Here is a 19673-nt window from a genome sequence, read left to right on the forward strand (position 1 = left end):
GCTTTCTGAAGAGTTCTTTAGCACACCTAGAGAGCTGAACGTTAAGTTACTTTAAATGTTATTTGTAGATTGATGGTTTTGGGTCTTTATCTCAAATGCCAAATATTTATTTTTCTGGATGCCACTTCAGCTTTGTGGTGAGATAGGAGAAATATATTATTCAACAGACATAATAAGTGTCCTATATAGGTGTTAGGGGTATTTTAATCAAAAGATTGGAACCTAATTTGGATCTTGAACAAACAGGGTAGTAACATCAATTCCTGTTGCAGGTGGACAGTGCTAAAACCATTGTATGCCATATGAGCTTCTTCAGATGACCTACTGGGTTGCATATCTGATAGACCTGATAAGTTGCCCATGATCACAATTTTTGGAAGAATTATTCATAGAATTTGGCTCATGTATTCTATACTAAAATTTGATCTCATAAACTAAAGTGAAAAAAAAGACATATTTTCTTTTAAGTGTGTCCTTTTTATTGTTTTGGAAAAAATTAGTAAAAATATTACAATGGGGAATGAGACAATTGTGAAGGTATTGTTTCTTTCTGGTTTGTCGGACCTTCCAGCTCTTCAGCTCCCTCTTTTTCTCTTCTTCCTTCTCATCTACCTTCTGACAATAATCTGGAATTGTCTGATCATCTCCCTCATAGTCACCAACTCTCACCTCCATGTTCCTATGTATTTCTTCCTTGGAAATCTAGCCAGTTTGGACCTCTGTTGTTCTTCAGTCACTGTCCCAAAAATGTTATTTGACCTTCACACCAAGAAAAGAAGGATTACAATTACAGGTTGTATAACCCAAGTCTTCTTCTTTTTATTCTTTGCCACGTCTGAGATTTTTCTTTTGACTGTCATGTCCTATGATAGATATACTGCCATTTGCAAGCCATTACAGTACATACAGATTATGAGTTTGAAGGTATGTGTGCAGTTGGCCTCCATTGTATGGGGTCTTGGCTTTACTAATGCTTTAGTTCACACACTTTCTGCCTTAAGGTTAACATATTGTGAAATAGATGTTATAGAAAGTTTCTTTTGTGACCTCCCACAGTTGTTTCAGATCTCATGCAGCGGAGCCTACATCAACATTCTGCTCATCTTTATCTTGGGTGCCTTTCTTGGAGTTGGGCCTCTTATACTGACCTTTTTACCCTATGTCTCTATATTTAAAACTGTCCTTAAAATGCAAGTTAAAGGAAAAAGGAGCAAAGTTTTTTCTACATGTACCTCTCACCTGACAGTGGTCTTCATATTTTATTCCTCTGTTATGTTTAATTATTTTCAACCAAGTGCAAATCATCATTCTGGTGTTGTGAAAGTGGCCTCTGTCTTTTACACAGCAATTGTCCCTCTACTCAATCCTCTGATTTACAGTTTGAGGAACCAGGACTTTAGAACAGCTTTTCAAAAACAATTTAAGAAAATCTTCCCACTACAATCCAATAATTATCTAAGCTAAACCCCCATCCAGAGAGAAAAAAAGTTGAAAGATGTGTGCTTTACAATGTATCAATAGGCCTTTTTTACTTTTAATGTCCATTCCCATGAAGCTAAAATGCCTCCCTCACAATTGTTAGCCCTTGTACACACGGTCGGAGATTCCGTCGGAATGTTTCCTATCGGACCGTTTTGTCGCATATTCCGACTGTTTGTGGTCTGCATTGGACTGTTTCCGTCGGAATATCTGACGGACCAACTTTTCCAACTTGTCGGTAAAATTTTCCGACAAAATGCTCCGATAGGACATACTCCGATCATGTGTAGCCTACTCCGATGGACAAAGTGCCACGCATGCTCAGATCAAATTCCTAGGCCAAAGCTGGCTACTAGCCTGAACGTAGTCCCGTCATAATGAAATAACGTCATCATGTTATGTACAATCGGATTTTCCGACAACTTAGTCCGACCGTGTGTATGCAACATCACTTTCCGGACCTCTTCTGGAATTAATCCGACGGATTTGGTTGTCGAAATCTCCGACCGTATGTACAAGGGCTTAGAATTTCTGTGAAGGGAAAAATTGTATTTTATCATAGCTAGGTTTTTGTGGACTCCTCTATTAATTAACGATACAATGCATTATATGCCCTGTACACACGGTCGGACATTTCAACCACAAAATCCGTCTGATTTTTTCAGACGGATTTTGTCCGAAACTTGTGTTGCTTACACACGGTCGCACAAAGTTGTCAGAAAATCGTTCCAAATGAGGTGAGGTACAAAACATACAACGGGACTATGTAGAGGCCAGTAGCCAATAGCTTTCGACTCCAAATTTATTCTGAGCATGCGTGGCACTTTGTGCGTCGGAATTCTATACACGTGATCGGAAAAAAACAGATCATATTTTGTTGTCAGAAAATTTTAGGTCCTGCTCTCAAATTTTTTTGCCTGTAGGGCCCACACACGATGGGATTTTTCGACAACATAATCCGATCAGACTTTTCCCATCGGAAATTTCCGACCGCGTGTACAAGGCATTAGAAGGACTGTTTGTTGAGATAATGAGGCACTATTGACTCCCAATAAATAAACCTGGATGGCAGGGAAGCCTTAAATAAGCTGAAGGAATTTCAAGAAGACAGTTTATTTTTATATAAACAGGATTAACGTTAAAAAACAAAAAAAAATCTCTGTATTTATTAGAACTTAAGAGACCACAAATATGGGACTGTGAAGAGGACAACGTTTATTTACCCAGGGGAAGAAAAGCCAATATTCTTGGACAGTTTAACCACTCGCCTTTTTTATTTTTGTTCCTTTTTTAATTATTTTTCCGTTCTTGGGCCTTAGTAGAATAAAAGTTGAATTCGGTAAAATGTAGACTATTGTCTGATAGTTATTATTGGTTATTTTGTCTACAGGGAGAAAGTAATTATTGAAATGAATCCATTATATATTCAGTATATATACATATATGTAATCTATTGGTACAAGCAGTTTTGGAATTTTTCTGTGATTATCTTAGTGTCTATGTACATTGCAATCCGGCTATTAACCACTTGCAGACCGGACCATTTTGCTGGTCAAAGACCAGAACACTTTTTGCGATTCGGCACTGCGTCGCTTTAACTGACAATTGCGTGGTCGTGCGACGTGGCTCCCAAACAAAATTGACATAATTTTTTCCCACAAATAGAGCTTTCTTTTGGTGGTATTTTATCACCCCTGCGGTTTTTATTTTTTGCGCTATAAACAAAAATAGAGCAACAATTTTGAAAAAAACGCATTATTTTTTACTTTTTGTTATAATAAATATCCCCCAAAAAATATATATATAAAAAAAAAATTTCCCTCAGTTTAGGTCGATACGTATTCTTCTACATATTTTTGGTAAAAAAAATCGCAATAAGCGATTATTGATTGGTTTACGCAAAAGTTTTAGCGTTTACAAAATAGGGATAGTTTTATTGCATTTTTATTAATATTTTTTTTTTTTTTTTTACTAGTAATGGCGGCGATCAGCGATTTTTATCGTGACTGCGACATTGTGGCGGACACATCGGACATTTTTTACACATTTTTTTGACCATTGTCCTTTATACAGTAATCACTGCTATATAAATGCAGTGATTCCTGTGTAAATGACACTGGCAGTGAAGGGGTTAACCAGTGGGTGGCAGAGTAGGGGTTAAGTGTTCCTAGGGGTGTGTTACTAACTGTGGGGGGGGGGGCTGGGCTTTCATTTAGTGAACACTGATCTCTGCTCCAATCACACGGAGCAGAGATCAGTGTCACTAGTTGCTAGGCAGAATGGAGAAATGCTGTTTACACGGCATTTCCTCCATTCAGTCGTCCCGTGAGACGATCGCGGGTATGCCAGCGGCGATCGAGTCTGCGGGACCTGCGACTGGACTCAGGGGGGTCCCGACCGGCACGCTCGCGATGGCAGGACGGCATTGAAGATTGGACGTACCTGTACGCCAATATGCCTGCCCGTGCCATTCTGCCGACGTACATCGGTGTGCGCTGGCCGGGAACCGGTTAATAATGGTTTTTGTAAAGTGACTTTTCCTTTTTAATATTAATTAATTTCATATTTTACAGTCCATACTCACGTCAACTTGTCGTGTTATTGCAAAGAATTTTGTTTCCCTAAAAATGAACTCAAAAATAATTAATCGTTCAGGCATTCCCGGACTCAACATAACACAGTGAGGCTGCTAGAATTGCTTCCTAGTTTATGTCTAGGATAAAGTAAATGCGTTTTAATTATCTGATTCTCCAGTCCCCTGGAAAGCAGGACTCCCTCATACTCCAAAAGGCAGACTGTTCCTCACTGTCCTTACATCTAATGCAAGGCTATGCACCCTCTATCAGTCTGCTAAACCATCTGCTGACAAGGCCTGTGCTTGAAATCTCCCTGGAAAAAAATAACATTAACGGTTCAGTTCACTTATACTCTAGTCACATTGTCGTAAGATAAGCCCCAATGAAAGTGGGTGCTCTTGGACCTCTAAACTGCATAGGCTACTCTTTGGATTGCACGCCGAAATTTTATTTGAATAAAGTCATATCCAGACCTATTAGCGGTGGTTTGGTACTTCAATTTCTATGTTTTGTTACATTTCATTATGAGCCAAGGTGGTCATGAAGATGCCCCGGGGTGTAGAAGTTGCCTGCCTGAAAAACAGATCATTTGCATCAACATCAATACTTTTAAATACCAAATATAATTATAATTACCAAAAGAATGTGAGAAAATATGTGTAGCAGCCAGCATCAACAATGATACAATTGCATAGAAAATAGTGAACAAAAAATGCAGTGCTGCATTTTTTGTTCAATACTTTTATATAGCAATACCAGTGAGATAAAACTATGGGTCCCGTGCTATTATTCCACTTTACTCAACTTGGTGCAAAGTTTATGGGGAAATGGGGACTGTCTTTTACAGGATACAATTTTTTGTGGACACATTTTATACCATTCATCTATTGAAATAGTGCGGCTACCCCAAAAATGCCCTTAAAGTTTAAACTGGATGAGGTAGCGACTCATGTGTTTCGTTGGCCCCAGTGCTCAGGCTTCCAAAAGTCCAATCAAAAAGACAAAAAAAAATGGCACCACATAGGCCTTAGTTATGTTCTCTCTTTGATCGAACATGGTATACCATTACAGCAAATACTATGCTAAACATATATTTGCATAGTTACATATTTAGTCTGGTTGAAAAAAATAAAAAAAGTCCATCTAGTTCAATCAATAATGGGGAAAAAAATACAATCCTATATACTCAATCCTATACCCACAGTTAATCCAGAGCTCCTCCTCGTGCCCAAAGCCTGGTATAAATCCAAGGGGGGTCGGAGATTCGCTGTTCAAGGGCCTCGGCTATGGAATGCTCTACCAATCAACATCCGCCTGGAAGAAAATCACCTGGCTTTTAGGAAAAAACTCAAGACCTTCCTCTTTTAGCAGATGATCAAAGCTCGCCACAGCGCCTAGAGGCGATTCAGTTCGCATTGTGCGCTATAAAAGTATTTCATTCATTCATTCATTCAGAGGAAGGCAAAAGAAAAAATAACACTGCAAAGCATGATCCAATTTGCTCCAGCAGGGGGAAACGTTTCTTCCTGATCCCCCAAAGACGATCAAGTATTCCCTGGATCAACATTACCTATAAATGTTAATACCCCGTTATATTATGTACATTTAGGAAAGAACCCAGGCCTTTTTTTAACCACTTACAGACCGGACCATTTTGCTGGTCAAAGACCAGACCACTTTTTGCGATTCGGCACTGCGTCCTTTTAACTGACAATTGCGCGGTCGTGCGACGTGGCTCCCAAACAAAATTGACGTCCTTTTTTTCTTTTGGTGGTATTTGATCACCTCTGCGGTTTTTATTTTTTGCGCTATAAACCAAAATAAAGCTACAATTTTGAAAAAAACACATTATTTTTTACTTTTTGTTATAATAAATATCCCCCAAAAATATATAAAAAAACATTTTTATCCCTCAGTTTAGGCCGATACGTATTCTTATACATATTTTTGGTAAAAAAAAACGCAATAAGCGATTATTGATTGCTTTGCGCAAAAGTTATAGCGTTTACAATATAGGGATAGTTTTATGGCATTTTTATTAATAATTTTTTATTATTTTTTTTTTACTAGTAATGGCGGCGATCAGCGATTTTGTGGCGGACACATCGTAAATTGTTGACACATTTTTGGGACCATTGTCATTTATACAGTAATCACTGCTATATAAATGCAGTGATTCCTGTGTTAATGACACTGGCAGTGAAAGGGTTAACCAGTGGGTGGCAGTGTAGGGGTTAAGTGTTCCTAGGGGTGTGTTACTAACTGTGGGGGGGTTGGGCTTTAATTTAGTGAACACTGATCTCTGCTCCAATCACATGGAGCAGAAATCAGTGTCACTAGTTGCTAGGCAGAATGGAGAAATGCTGTTTACAACGGCATTTCTTCATTCAGCCGCTCCGTGAGACGATCGCGGGTATGCCCGCGGCGATCGAGTCCACGGGTCCCGCGACCGGACTCACGGGGGTCCCGGCGGCGCGCTCCAGATGGCAGAGCGGCAAATTTAAAGGGACGTACATGTACGCCCATTTGCCTGCCCGTGCCAATTCTACATTTTCATAGCTCTTACTGTAAAGAAATCTTTACGCATTTGGAGATTAATTCTCCTTTCCTCTAGACATAAAGAGCGCTCCCTTGTCCTCTTGACCTTAAAGTGAATAACTCAACACCAAGTTCACTATATGGACCCCTTATGTATTTATACATGGTGATCATATCCCCCCTTATGTATTTATACATGGTGATCATATCACCCCTTATGTATTTTTACATGGTGATCATATCCCCCCTTATGTATTTATACATGGTGATCATATCACCCCTTATGTATTTTTACATGTTGATCATACCCCCCTTAATCTACTCTTTAAAGAGAGAATGAATTCAGTTCCTCTAATGTCTCCTCATAGCTGAGCTCCTCCATGCCTCTTATCAGTTTGATTGCCCTTCTCTGCACTTTCCTCAGTTCCCCCGATATCCTTTGTGAACTGGTGCCCAAAACTGAACTGCACATTCCAGATGAGGTATTACTAATGATTTGTAGAGGGGCAAACTTATATATCTTTCTCTGGAGTCCATACCTCTCTTAATACAAGAAATGTCATCATTAAGCTTATGATCTACCCGAACACCCTGATCCTCCTCCACCATTGATTCCCCCAGTTGTACCCCCCTAGTATGTATGATGCATGTATATTCTTAGCCCCCAAGTGTATAACTTTACATTTATCAATATTAAACCTAATTTGCCACATAGTTGCCCCTTTAGCTGCAATGCCAGGGGTGTACACATGTCACCACTTCTGCAAGAGTTATACGCCCTGTCTCCAGCTGCTTTAACCCCTTGAACCCTGCAAAAGCATGGTGCCATTTACCGATTGGCAGGCGGTAGCATCAACCAAAATCAATAATGGGTTTAAATCCTGCGGCGGCACGTGTACACCTTCGGCTTATGCCTCAGAAGCTAAAAGGTGTAGGGATTGGGGACTGTAAACTCAACTACAGGGTTTCACCACCCCTCAACTTTCTGTGTGAATGAGCCATAAGGGTGTCACTGCAGAATTCAACTAAAGGCTCATTCAGAAGTGCAGCAGGTGAAACAAGTGTGTTTGACAGGTGGTGAGGAGGTGATATGTTGCCTCCTCACCACCTGACTTAAACCCATGATTGCTGTGCAATGCATGTGATTGTAACACGGTAATATGACAATTAGAGGTTTAAATCAGGTGTTATGAGGTGATGTTGTTGCATCACCAGGCCCCTTCATTACCTTCTTATAAACATAAATCAGATTTGTTTGACAACTTCTGTCTTTCAGCAAGAGTTAATCTATGGGGTCTTTTCACTTGCCCTGGCTGGACCCTAAACACATCCCCCAGATATGCCAACAACACCCATTAATAGCTCCTACTTTACAAGTGTTCAGAACATCCTGCCAAACACATCATGTCTCTTCCCACCGTAGTCCTCTGACCCCCATCAGACATAACCCAGATTTCCCAATTGGCCAATCCGCTACTTTCCTCAAAACCATATGCAAATACTCAGATATACTCTCCCGACATTTCTTCGCCAATGGACATCTTTTACCGCTTTCAGACATCCCAAGTCATGACCTCAGACATGCCTTTCCACAGTGGATGTACTTTCAAATAAGGCACTTTTTAACCTACCATCAGCAGCAACAGGATTTCTCCAGATCGCTCACTCCTTTTGAAACTCTCTGTGACATGAATGAACCACAAAGACACCTTATATCCAAAGTATACTTGACCTTCTTTTCGGACTGCAATCCCAAATCTACTAAATCTTCTCACAGCTGGGAATCAGACTTAGCCTTGCCCTTAACTGACAGTGAGTGGGAAACCATTTTCTCTCATATACACAAGGGTTCTATCAACGTTTCGGTCCAAGAAAATGGTTTCAAACTTGCCACAAAATGGTACAAAACCCCCTCACAACTGCACAAATTTGACCCTAACACACCCTCTACGTGTTGGAGGTGCTCCCAGGGTGAAGGAACCCTCCTGCACATCTGGTGGTCCTGCTTCCGAATTCAACCATTTTGGTCAGAGGTCCACCGCATTACATGCAAAATTACTACACTCCCCATAGAATTTTCCCCAGCACAAATGCTCCTCCATCATACCCCTATTTCAAGAGCAACATACCAACGATCCCTAGCCCAACATCTCATTAACTCAGCAAAAATGTGCATCCTGGTCCTTTGGAAATCCATTTCCCCCCCCCTCCATTACGGACTGGCTCCACCGTATTTCCAAAGTGGCCGAGATGGAAGAGCTCATACATCAAACAAGAGACACTCCACTTGGTTATTGGAAAGTCTGGGCATGTTGGCATCACTTCCGCAACTCACTGGAATATACAGTGCTGCTCGCCTAAACTTTAGCTCTTGCCTCACCCTTTAGTTAATACCCTAGTTCATGGTAATTGACGCATCCAATTTTGCTATATGTTACAATAATCCCTCTCCCTAAGGCTCGGTTCACACAGGGGGCGATGCGAGGCGACACGACTTGCCTCGCCGCGACCTGCCGCGACCTCAGCGGCGACTTGCAAATGACTTCTGTATAGAAGTCAATGCAAGTCGCCCCGAGGTCGCTCAAAAGTAGTACAGGAACCTTTTTTCTAAGTCGGAGCGACTCGAGTCGCTCCTCTTAGAACGGTTCCGTAGTACAGAACGGGGGCGACTTGTCAGGTCGCAGCACGGCAAGTCGTGTCGCCTCGTGTCGCCCCCTGTGTGAACGGAGCCTTACTCGACTGAGACCAAAAGAGCATGATCATCAAGTCTCTCTGTACTTTGTTTGTTTTACTGTTTTTCCATTTCGCATTCCTGGTTTTTAGGGCCTTTAAGACTCTAAGTATAGTCAAGTTATATACTATTATTGTACTGAGATAGGGGACGCTGTCCCAACTATATTCATTGTGACCGAGTTACTTATTTTGTATTTGGTACATTCTACTTCTGTCACCTGCTTTGTTGATTTCTCTTGATATTTTCAATAAATATTTGGAACAATCTATGGGGTCTTTTATTAAACTCTCTCCAGTATCTTCCAGACTAAAGAAATTAAACTAACATGTCTATAGTTACTTTGTAAAGACATTGATCCCTTTTTAACTATGGGCACCACATTGGCTCTACGCCAATCCAGTGGTACTATTCCAGTCATTAAAGAGTCCCTAAAAATTAGAAAAAATGGCTTTGAAATGACAGAGCTCAATTCTTTTAGGATCCATGGGTGGATGCCATCTGGTCTAGGTGCTTTATCCACTGTTATTTTGTCTAAATATTCCTGGACCAGATCCGTTTTGAGACATTGTTGATCATTAGTGATGGGAAGATTTTTTTTTTTTGTTCATCCTACTTACCTGTAGGTTTCCATGCAACAAGATGCAAAAATACTGGTCTAAATACCGGCAATTTCTTTAAGTAAAAGATATGTTCTTATAGAGAAAAACAATGTTAACCACTTTAGGACCAAGCCTATTTCAGACACTTGTTATTTACAGGTTAAAATAATTTTTGGTTGCTAGACAATTACTTAGAACCTCCAAACATTATATATATCCACGCTTGTGGAATGGCGACAAACTTTGGCACTTAAAAATCTCCATAGGTGATGTTTAAAAATTTCTAAAAGTTATCAGTTTTGAGTTACAGAGGAGGTCTGGGGATAAAATGATTGCTCTTGCTCTAACACCTCACATGTGTAGTTTGAACACCGGGAGCGCGACTTGCGTATGTGTTCACTTCTGCGTGCAAGCTTGGAGGGACTTAAATTTTTTTTCTTATTTATTTTACTTTTTATTTTTTTCATTTTTACACTGTCCCTTAAAAAAATAAAAATAAAAAAAACATAGATCACTTTTATTCCTATTACAAGGAATGTAAACACCCCTTGTAATAGAAAAAAAAAGCATGATGGGGCCTCTTTAATGTTAGATCTGGGGCCAAAAAGACTTCAGATCCCACATTAACACTTCAAAGCAATATAAAAAAAGTCCCCTTTAAGGCCATTACGTGGAAGTGAGGTTTGACATCGCTCCATTCCTCCAAGGGCATAGAGTTCAGTGGGGCCCATCTTGACCTCACTCGACTTCCTGCCTATCTATCCCAGGGTTCTGATAATTTCCACCGGTGCCAATGGGTCCAGTAAGCAGCAGCGACCACAAGGTCGTGGTGGGTGAAGGGTGCACCTCTCCTGCCGCCCATAAAAGTGATCCTGCAGTGAATCCGCCGCTGAGACCACTTTTATGTGAAAGTAGAACGCTGGCCGTAGAGAAAAATATCGGGGTTATGTCAGCTATCTGCTGCCATAAAATAGATATTTAACGTCAAAATAGCAATGTATATTCATGGTGGGTGGATAGGAAATAATTTTGTCAACCGCATTGACTTGTAATCCAGATGTGACACAATGAAGTGTATACCTTATTGCAATTTTTAAATTCTTCAGCATAATACATATCATATATCAATAAACGTAAAAATGTGTGGCTGCGCTACCTAATTACTTCCACCCCACTAAATCTGAATGACTGGTGTTATCACAACCTACAGACCATCACCATGATAAATAAATTAGGTAAAAAATAAGTGAATACTTTCCCAATTAAAGCTTCGTCATGCGGTGACGTCGTCTGCGTATGACGTAACGCGTGTCGGGTGGCTTAGACGTGCTGACGCAGTCACGTGATTTCTGAGCGAACGGGCACTCGCTTGCCGGCCGGCATATATACGCTGTATTTTGACTTTTGTTTGTGAGTATAATCTGTTTTTAATATGAATAAAGTTGCTTGCCTGTTTTACACTATGGGAGGCTTCTCCATTTATGTTTCATGAGTTACAATCTGAGTTACCATTTGCCTACATGTGAATTTCCCGGGAGAGGTTCCAGTCAGAATTGGTGGGGATTTTGAGATCCATCTGGCAGACCACATTGTATATTTAGTGAGCATTTACATGCTTCCCTCTGGTAAGCGTGCATTTTTATCGGTGATCAGCACATTCTGTTGGTGAAGGAGGATTGCACGTTTGACTAACATCATTTTGAAGGAGTTATTCCTCTCACTGAAAGGATTTTTGTTTGTACTGTCTCACTTTGGGCTGCGGGTTACTGCTCCACATTTTTTATGTATAGGTGTTCTTATTTTTTAAACTATTTATTTATTTATTTTATTCTTTCACCCTCAATGTTTACTGGCACATATTTATTAATTTGTGCATTATTTATTTATTCACTATTTATTTATTAATTTGTGCAATATTTATTTATTCACTATTTATTTATTAATTTGTGCAATATTTATTTATTCACTATTTATTTATTAATGTGTGCAATATTTATTTATTCACTATTTATTTATTAATTTGTGCAATATTTATTTATTAATTTGTGCAATATTTATTTATTAATTTGTGCAATATTTATTTATTCACTATTTATTTATTAATTTGTGCAATATTTATTTATTCACTATTTATTTATTAATGTGTGCAATATTTATTTATTCACTATTTATTTATTAATGTGTGCAATATTTATTTATTCACTATGTATTTATTAATGTGTGCAATATTTATTTATTCACTATGTATTTATTAATTTGTGCAATATTTATTTATTCACTATTTATTTATTAATGTGTGCAATATTTATGTATTCACTATTTATTTATTAATTTGTGCAATATTTATTTATTCACTATTTATTTATTAATGTGTGCAATATTTATTTATTCACTATTTATTTATTAATTTGTGCAATATTTATTTATTCACTGTTTATTTATTTTTTCACCCTCATTGTTCACTGTTATCGATTAGCATTTTTTTATGAATTTGTGTAATATTTATTTATTTATTTATTTATTATTCTTTTCATATGTTGATGAATTAATTGGGAAAGTATTCACTTATTTTTTTTACCTAATTTATTTATCATGGCGATGGTCTGTAGGTTGTGATAACACCAGTCGTTCAGATTTAGTGGGGTGGGAGTATTTAGGTAGCGCAGCCACACATTTTTACGTTTATTGATATTTTGGATGCGTATCACATCTTGGTAGCTTCAGCTTTAGTGGTGTGGGGGAATAGTTTTTCTTTTCTTTTGGATTAGGAGCGCAAGTAATTTTTTTTTCACAGGAAGTGCCTGAACAAAGACCTTCATAACAAGATCATCCATTTTTCAATATATAAATTATAAATGTATTTATTGTAAATTTATAATAAGGTTTACAAAATACTTTCCAGAAAAGAAAAGAAAAACACAAGTACAACAAATACAGTTTGGAAAAAGTACTAATTGCAAAGCATAAGAAACAAGATCCTTTTATGTTCAGTCTATGATAACATTCTTTTTAAGCAGTAAGCACAATTGTTGAATAAGGATGGACGAACAGTTCACCCCGAGCATGAGTTTTGAGTCGAACATTTGCCTGTTCGGCCGTCCATCAAACACCCGAATTTGCAAGGTGTCCACCCTGATGAACACCCTGCAATGCACTGAGCGCTGCACACTGCTTTCTGTGTCCTGATTTGGTAAGGATTTGCCCAATCAGGGTGCAGTGTTAGCTGGTTGTTAAGGATCAGGTGCAGGAAGCTGGTCAGTGCATCCCTAACAACCGATGAGTCATCAGCTGTCAACGGGTTTCCCCGCTGACAGATGAATAAAAAATAAATAAATGGGCCGGTAAAAAAATAAGGAAGAAAATCACATGAGGTCCCCCCCAGTTCATACCAGGCCCTTTGGGTTTGATATGGATTTTAAGGGGAACCCCATGTCAAAATGTAAAAAAAAAACAATGTAGGGCCCCCCAAAATCCATACCAGACCCTTATCCTAGCATGCAGCCCAGTAGGTCAGGAAAGGGGAGGGGACGAGCGAGCGCCCCTCCCCTAAACCATACCAGGCCACATGTCCCCAACATATGTCCCCCACCCCAAAGCACGTTGTCCCCATGTTGATGGGGACATTGGGCCTCTTCATGACAACCCTGGGCTGTGGTTGTTGAGATCTGCAGGTAGAGGGGCTTATCGGAATCTGGAAGCCCCCTTTAATAAGGGGTCCCCCAGATCCCGCCCCCACCTGTGAATGGATATTGGGTACATTTTACAAGAAACAGTTTTCCTTTATCTAAAAATAAAAAATGAAAAAGTAGTATCTCTCGATGTAAATCCATTGTCAATCATGACGCCTGCCAGATCCGAAAAAGAGACAATAAAAAACCCTACGCCTTATTTTTTTAATAAAGGAATTGTCAAAAAACAGTTTCTTGTGGTTTTTACTTTTTGACACTTTTTTGGTAAATGCTAGGGGTATGATGTACCTAATACCCATTTACACAGTGGGGAGGATAGGATCTGGGGCATCCATGTTAAAGGGGGCTTTCATATTCTGATAAGCCCTCTGCCGGCAGACCCCAACAACCACAGCCCAAGGTACAATGTGCTTTGGGCAGGCAGACCCCACCTGCCCCAAAGCACCCACCTCCACATGTTGAGGGCATGTGGCCTGGTATGGTTCAGGAGGGGGGCTAACTTGTCTCCTCTGCTTTACTCACCTGCCAGGCTGCATGCTTGGATACGGGTCCAATATGAATTTTGGGGGAACCTCATACCGTTTTTTTTTTTTTTTTGGTGTGGGGTTCCCCTTAAAATCAAAAGGGCCTGGTATGGACTGGGGGGTGGGGGGGGGGTGGCACCATGCATTTTTTTTCTTTATTTTTTTAATAGCCAGGTGCCATTAATTGCTCTACCTAGGATTCCTCTGGTCCATTCAATCTAAGTGCATTTTGACCTACTGTAAAAAGTGGTCAGACACCTTTGGTGAGTTGCCATCTACTTCATGAGCACTGGTGGTGAAGCTTTTATTTGAAGGAACATCAAACCAGAAGATTTTATTAATTTATTTATATTTAATGTAACTAGTTTATAAGCAATTTTATTTTTTATAAAACAATTTTTAATAATTATGTAATACCCTTCTCCTGTTAAAATCTGACATCTCTATGTGGGGCATTATCATACCTACATAATTACATATTTAGTCTGGTTAAAAAATGACATAAGTCCATCCAGCTCAACCTACAGAGGAAAAAAAAAACACACACATACCCAAATTGAAAACTTCCAGATACACAATCCTATACCCCCATCCAGGAATCTTTATTTCTGATTCCATCACTTTGTATTTTTTTTTTTTGCACTTTTTAGTTTCTCTACACTTCACTATTTTTTTGACACTTCCTTTTACAATTGCAACTTTCCATTTTAAATGTATTTATATAAAAGATGTGTTTATGATTAGAGTAAATAAAGTAAAATGGTAAGAAAATAAGAGCAACTTATGTATGAATTATTTGAATAAAGCTTAATTTTCCTTAGAGATCCAATTTACGGATGCTCCGTTATTTCGATAATTGTCAGATGAATACAGAGCCAATAAATATTTTTGTGTGCTCTAGAGACGTCAGTGAATATTCCTGAACTATAAATATAGGCGTGCATGATAATAAATCAGTATTGTGATCCAACATTCATAAGGATTTTCTATTATAATTAAAACACTTTATTTGGAAAAAGATTACAACGTCAGACCTGCTGCTAACTAATTTGAGAACACGTAAGTTGAGACTTCAAACCTCATATACAGTATCGGCATTCCACTTTACTAAAAATTAGGCTTGTGCAATTAGTTTCGTAACGAATCGAAATTCTGCCGAATTTTGCATCTTTTGGACATTCGGATGCTTCCGAATGTCCGAATAAAAAAATAACGAATAACAACGAATACGAAAGAAATATAACGAATTAATTCAAATGAATTCAACATGATTCGGTAATTCTTTAAAGATCTAATGAATTAAAAGGTCAGCTCAAAGTAAATCTTATAGTCCAATCAGCTGATTAATTTTGTGCCGGAGGATGGATTACAGGCAAAGTGCATAACTGAGTGAGAAGGGTGTTGTATTATATTTTTAGCCGAGGAGAAGAGATGTTGTCATTGTGTGTGTTAAAAGATTCAATAAACAAAACGACTTTCCAAACTACGAATCATTATCACGAATGTCTATACATACATAAATAGCGAATTTCAAAGAATACGAACTAATTAATTTGACACTCTACGAATAATAACAAATTATCCAAAAACTTATTAACGTAACATAACGAATATAACAGAACGAAATTATGTATTTTACAAATGACAACGAACCGAAACTAAACAAAATTTTCCATTGTGCACAAGTCTACTGAAAATGATCAAATACAAAATCCAAAAAGAAACAAAAGCAATAAAAATTCAACATTTTACTAATCTGGCAATTCACGGGTTTTATTTTCTTCTTTATTATGTGGGCACCGTGGATTTAAAAAGTTATTATAATGTATAAAACACAAGTCAACCTACATGATACAGTATATTTTTTTTGTTTATTTCAGAATATCAATGGCATTTATAGTAGGGTAGAAATAATATCCACATTTTTTTTTCAGTAAAGCTCCTTCATAATTTAAACTATATCACCAGAATGATTTATTTTATCTTCCAATACTTAAAAACTCTGGTAATTTATCCTTTGTGTGTTTGGATTCTAGATGAGTAAACAGCCACATTTTTTTATACAAAGTTAAAGCTACTTATTATTATGATATCGCCAATATTTTTAACAGATAAAATGCCTTTTCGAAAGCTTTAATTGATGGTAAAATAATGGAAAAGATACCTTAAATATTTTACAGAGGTTTCATGTATTTGAAAGTTTCCTGGATTTACTATTTCATTGATTATGTTAATAATTAGTCAATTATGAAATTTTAGATCTTATAAATAGCTGATGCCAGTTTCTAATCTAAAATGTAAAATCCATTGAAGTTCAAGTGATGAAACAATTTAAATACATATTTTCCGAATAATTTGGTATTTCATTTTTTTTTACAATTTTGGGCTCTGTATAGAGGAAGATAAAAAATATACCAGTCTCCGAAAATGAACCACAATACATACAGTAGTAATTGGGACACCTTTACATAAATTTATGGTGCCTAAGCTAGAGACTTAACTTTGTGGACTATTGCACAAATGAAAAACTTTATAACTATTTAAAGGGGTTGTAAAGGTTAGTTTTTTTATTTTCTAAATAGGTTCCTTTAAGCTAGTGCATTGTTGGTTCACTTACCTTTTCCTTCGATTTCCCTTCTAAATGTTTTTTTTTCTTTGTTTTCTTTGACTGAATTTCTCACTTCTTGTTCTTCCTCAGTAAGCTGTTCTGGCTGACTAAACACCGCTCGGATGATGGTGTGAAGTTTACTGAGGAGAAACAGGAAGTGAGAAATTCAGACAAAGAAAAAAAAAAACATTTAGAAGGGAAATCGAAGGAAAAGGTAAGTGAACTAACAATGCACTAGCTTAAAGGAACCTATTTAGAAAAAAAAAACGAACCTTTACATCCCCTTTAACATAAGACATGCATTTTTCATGGCATATTTCTTCTATTTATTAAATTCTCTTTTTCTCAGTACATGAAGCTTTAATAGTTGAGACAATTATATGAGCATTTTGGTGACTAATTCTAATAAATGAGTTAATTTATGATCATATAAAAATTAACCTGTTTGACAGATTGCAACATACATGCATAACATACAATTTACTCTTCACCCAACTCTTACTATTTACAGAATATACCCTTACTTCTTCTTTAAGTAGTAAAAAATACACCGAACAAAAAAATGCACAAATCTGCAATTTTAAACTATTGCAACAGTAGTATTACCCCACCAAAATATCACTATGTGATAAGTAAAAATATCAATTACCACTGTGCATCTCTATAAATGCAATTATTCACATCAAACGCATATAGGGTCATACAGTGATTATCTGTACATATACTGTATAACATAAAATGTCAAGTATTCTCGAACATAGAATAAAGTTCATAAAATAAGTCAATTCCTTTGAATAGATGAACATTCAATCTTCACAGTGTGATGTGTAATTATTTTTTTTCCACACCGTCAATCTACACTTAAAAAAGGTGCTCTGTGACCAACTGCCTTCATCAAGATACACTCACCAAATCACATATCCTCTCTACATTTAGATTGGCATATAGAATTCATATAGAACTCAAGATTTCTTTCAAGGTGGTCATCAATTCTTCTTTTTTTCCAGCTCCCTTTAATCCAATAATCAGCTCCATTCAAAGTTCTATTTATGTATGCAAAGAAAAAAACATACAACAATGTTATACCATTCACACAATTATATTTATTAAAACTTAACCACTTACAGACCGGACCATTTTGCTGGTCAAAGACCAGACCACTTTTTGCGATTCGGCACTGCGTCGCTTTAACTGACAATTGCGCGGTCGTGCGACGTGGCTCCCAAACAAAATTGACGACCTTTTTTTCCCCACAAATAGAGCTTTCTTTTGGTGGTATTTGATCACCTCTGCGGTTTTTATTTTTTGCGCTATAAACAAAAATAGAGCGACAATTTTGAAAAAAATGCATTATTTTTTACTTTATGTTATAATAAATATTCCCCAAAAATATATAAAAAAACTTTTTTTTCCCTCAGTTTAGGCCGATACGTATTCTTCCACATATTTTTGGTAAAAAAAAAAATCACAATAAGCGAGTATTGATTGGTTTGCGCAAAAGTTATAGCGTTTACAAAATAGGGGATAGTTTTATGGCATTTTTATAAATTATTTTTTTTTTTACTAGTAATGGCGGCGATCAGCGTTTATTTTTTATTTTTTCCACAAAATTTTATTAAGATAATGTATACATACAAGAGAATACAGGCAATCGAAAAGGTATCACATCAATATAGTCATGACACAGTAAGTAGTCGAGGCTTAGGTGAACATACAGTGGTGTGAAAAAGTGTTTGCCCCCTTCCTCATTTCCTGTTCCTTTGCATGTTTGTCACACTTAAGTGTTTCGGAACATCAAACCAATTTAAACAATAGTCAAGGACAACACAAGTAAACACAAAATGCAATTTGTAAATGAAGGTGTTTATTATTAAAGGTGAAAAAAAATCCAAACCATCATGGCCCTGTGTGAAAAAGTGATTGCCCCCTAAACCTAATAACTGGTTGGGCCACCCTTAGCAGCAACAACTGCAACCAAGCGTTTGCGATAACGTGCAATGAGGCTTTTACAGCGTCCTGGAGGAATTTTGGCCCACTCATCTTTGCAGAATTGTCCTAATTCAGTTACATTAGAGGGTTTTCGAGCATGAACGGCCTTTTTAAGGTCATACCACAACATCTCAATAGGATTCAGGTCAGGACTTTGGCTAGGCCACTCCAAAGTCTTCATTTTGTTTTTCTTCAGCCATTCGGTGGTGGACTTGCTGGTGTGTTTAGGATCATTGTCCTGCTGCAGAACCCAAGTTCGTTTCAGCTTGAGTACACGAACAGATGGTCGGACATTCTCCTTCAGGATCTCTTGGTAGACAGCAGAATTCATAGTTCCTTTTATCACGGCAAGTCTTCCAGGTCCTGAAGCAACAAAACAGCCCCAGACCATCACACTACCACCACCATATTTTACTGTTGGTATAATGTTCTTTTTATGAAATGCAGTGTTCCTTCTACGCCAGATATACTTGGACACACACCTTCCAAAGAGTTCCACTTTTGTCTCATCAGTCCACAGAATGTTGTGCCAAAAGTCTTGGGGATCATCAAGATGTGTTGTGGAGAAATTGAGACGAGCTTTGATGTTCTTTTTGCTCAGCAGTGGTTTTCTCCTTGGAACTCTGCCATGCAGGCCATTTTTGCCAAGTCTTTTCCTGATGGTGGAGGCATGAACGCTGACCTTAACTGAGGCAAGTGAGGCCTGCAGTTCCTTGGACGTTGTTGTGGGGTCTTTTGTGACCTCTTGGATGAGTCGTTGCTGCGCTCTTGGGGTAATTTTGGGCGGCCGGCCACTCCTGGGAAGGTTCACCACTGTTCCATGTCTTCGCCATTTGTGGATAATGGCTCTCACTGTGGTTCGCTGGATTCCCAAAGCTTTGGAAATGGCTTTATAACCCTTTCCAGACTGATAGATCTCAATTACTTTCTTTCTCAA

General features: G+C 37.9%; 1 protein-coding gene across 1 annotated transcript; it reads left to right on the forward strand.

The window, feature by feature from the left end:
• Positions 1 to 253: 253 nt before the first annotated feature.
• LOC143925364 (olfactory receptor 8G17-like) lies at positions 254 to 2951 on the forward strand. The gene has a single exon (XM_077449931.1). It carries the CDS (start codon positions 514 to 516, stop codon positions 1462 to 1464), a length of 951 nt encoding a protein of 316 aa, XP_077306057.1. The 5' UTR covers positions 254 to 513; the 3' UTR covers positions 1465 to 2951.
• Positions 2952 to 19673: the final 16722 nt, after the last annotated feature.

This window comes from Lithobates pipiens, unplaced genomic scaffold (assembly GCF_037356315.1).
Source record: "Lithobates pipiens isolate NorthernLeopardFrog02 unplaced genomic scaffold, aLitPip1_a1.2 Scaffold_22, whole genome shotgun sequence".
NCBI classification, from domain to species: domain Eukaryota; kingdom Metazoa; phylum Chordata; class Amphibia; order Anura; family Ranidae; genus Lithobates; species Lithobates pipiens.

Excerpts from the sequence above, each read along its gene's own strand:
- LOC143925364 (XM_077449931.1), top strand. The coding sequence starts at position 514 with ATGGGGAATGAGACAATTGTGAAGGTATTGTTTCTTTCTGGTTTGTCG.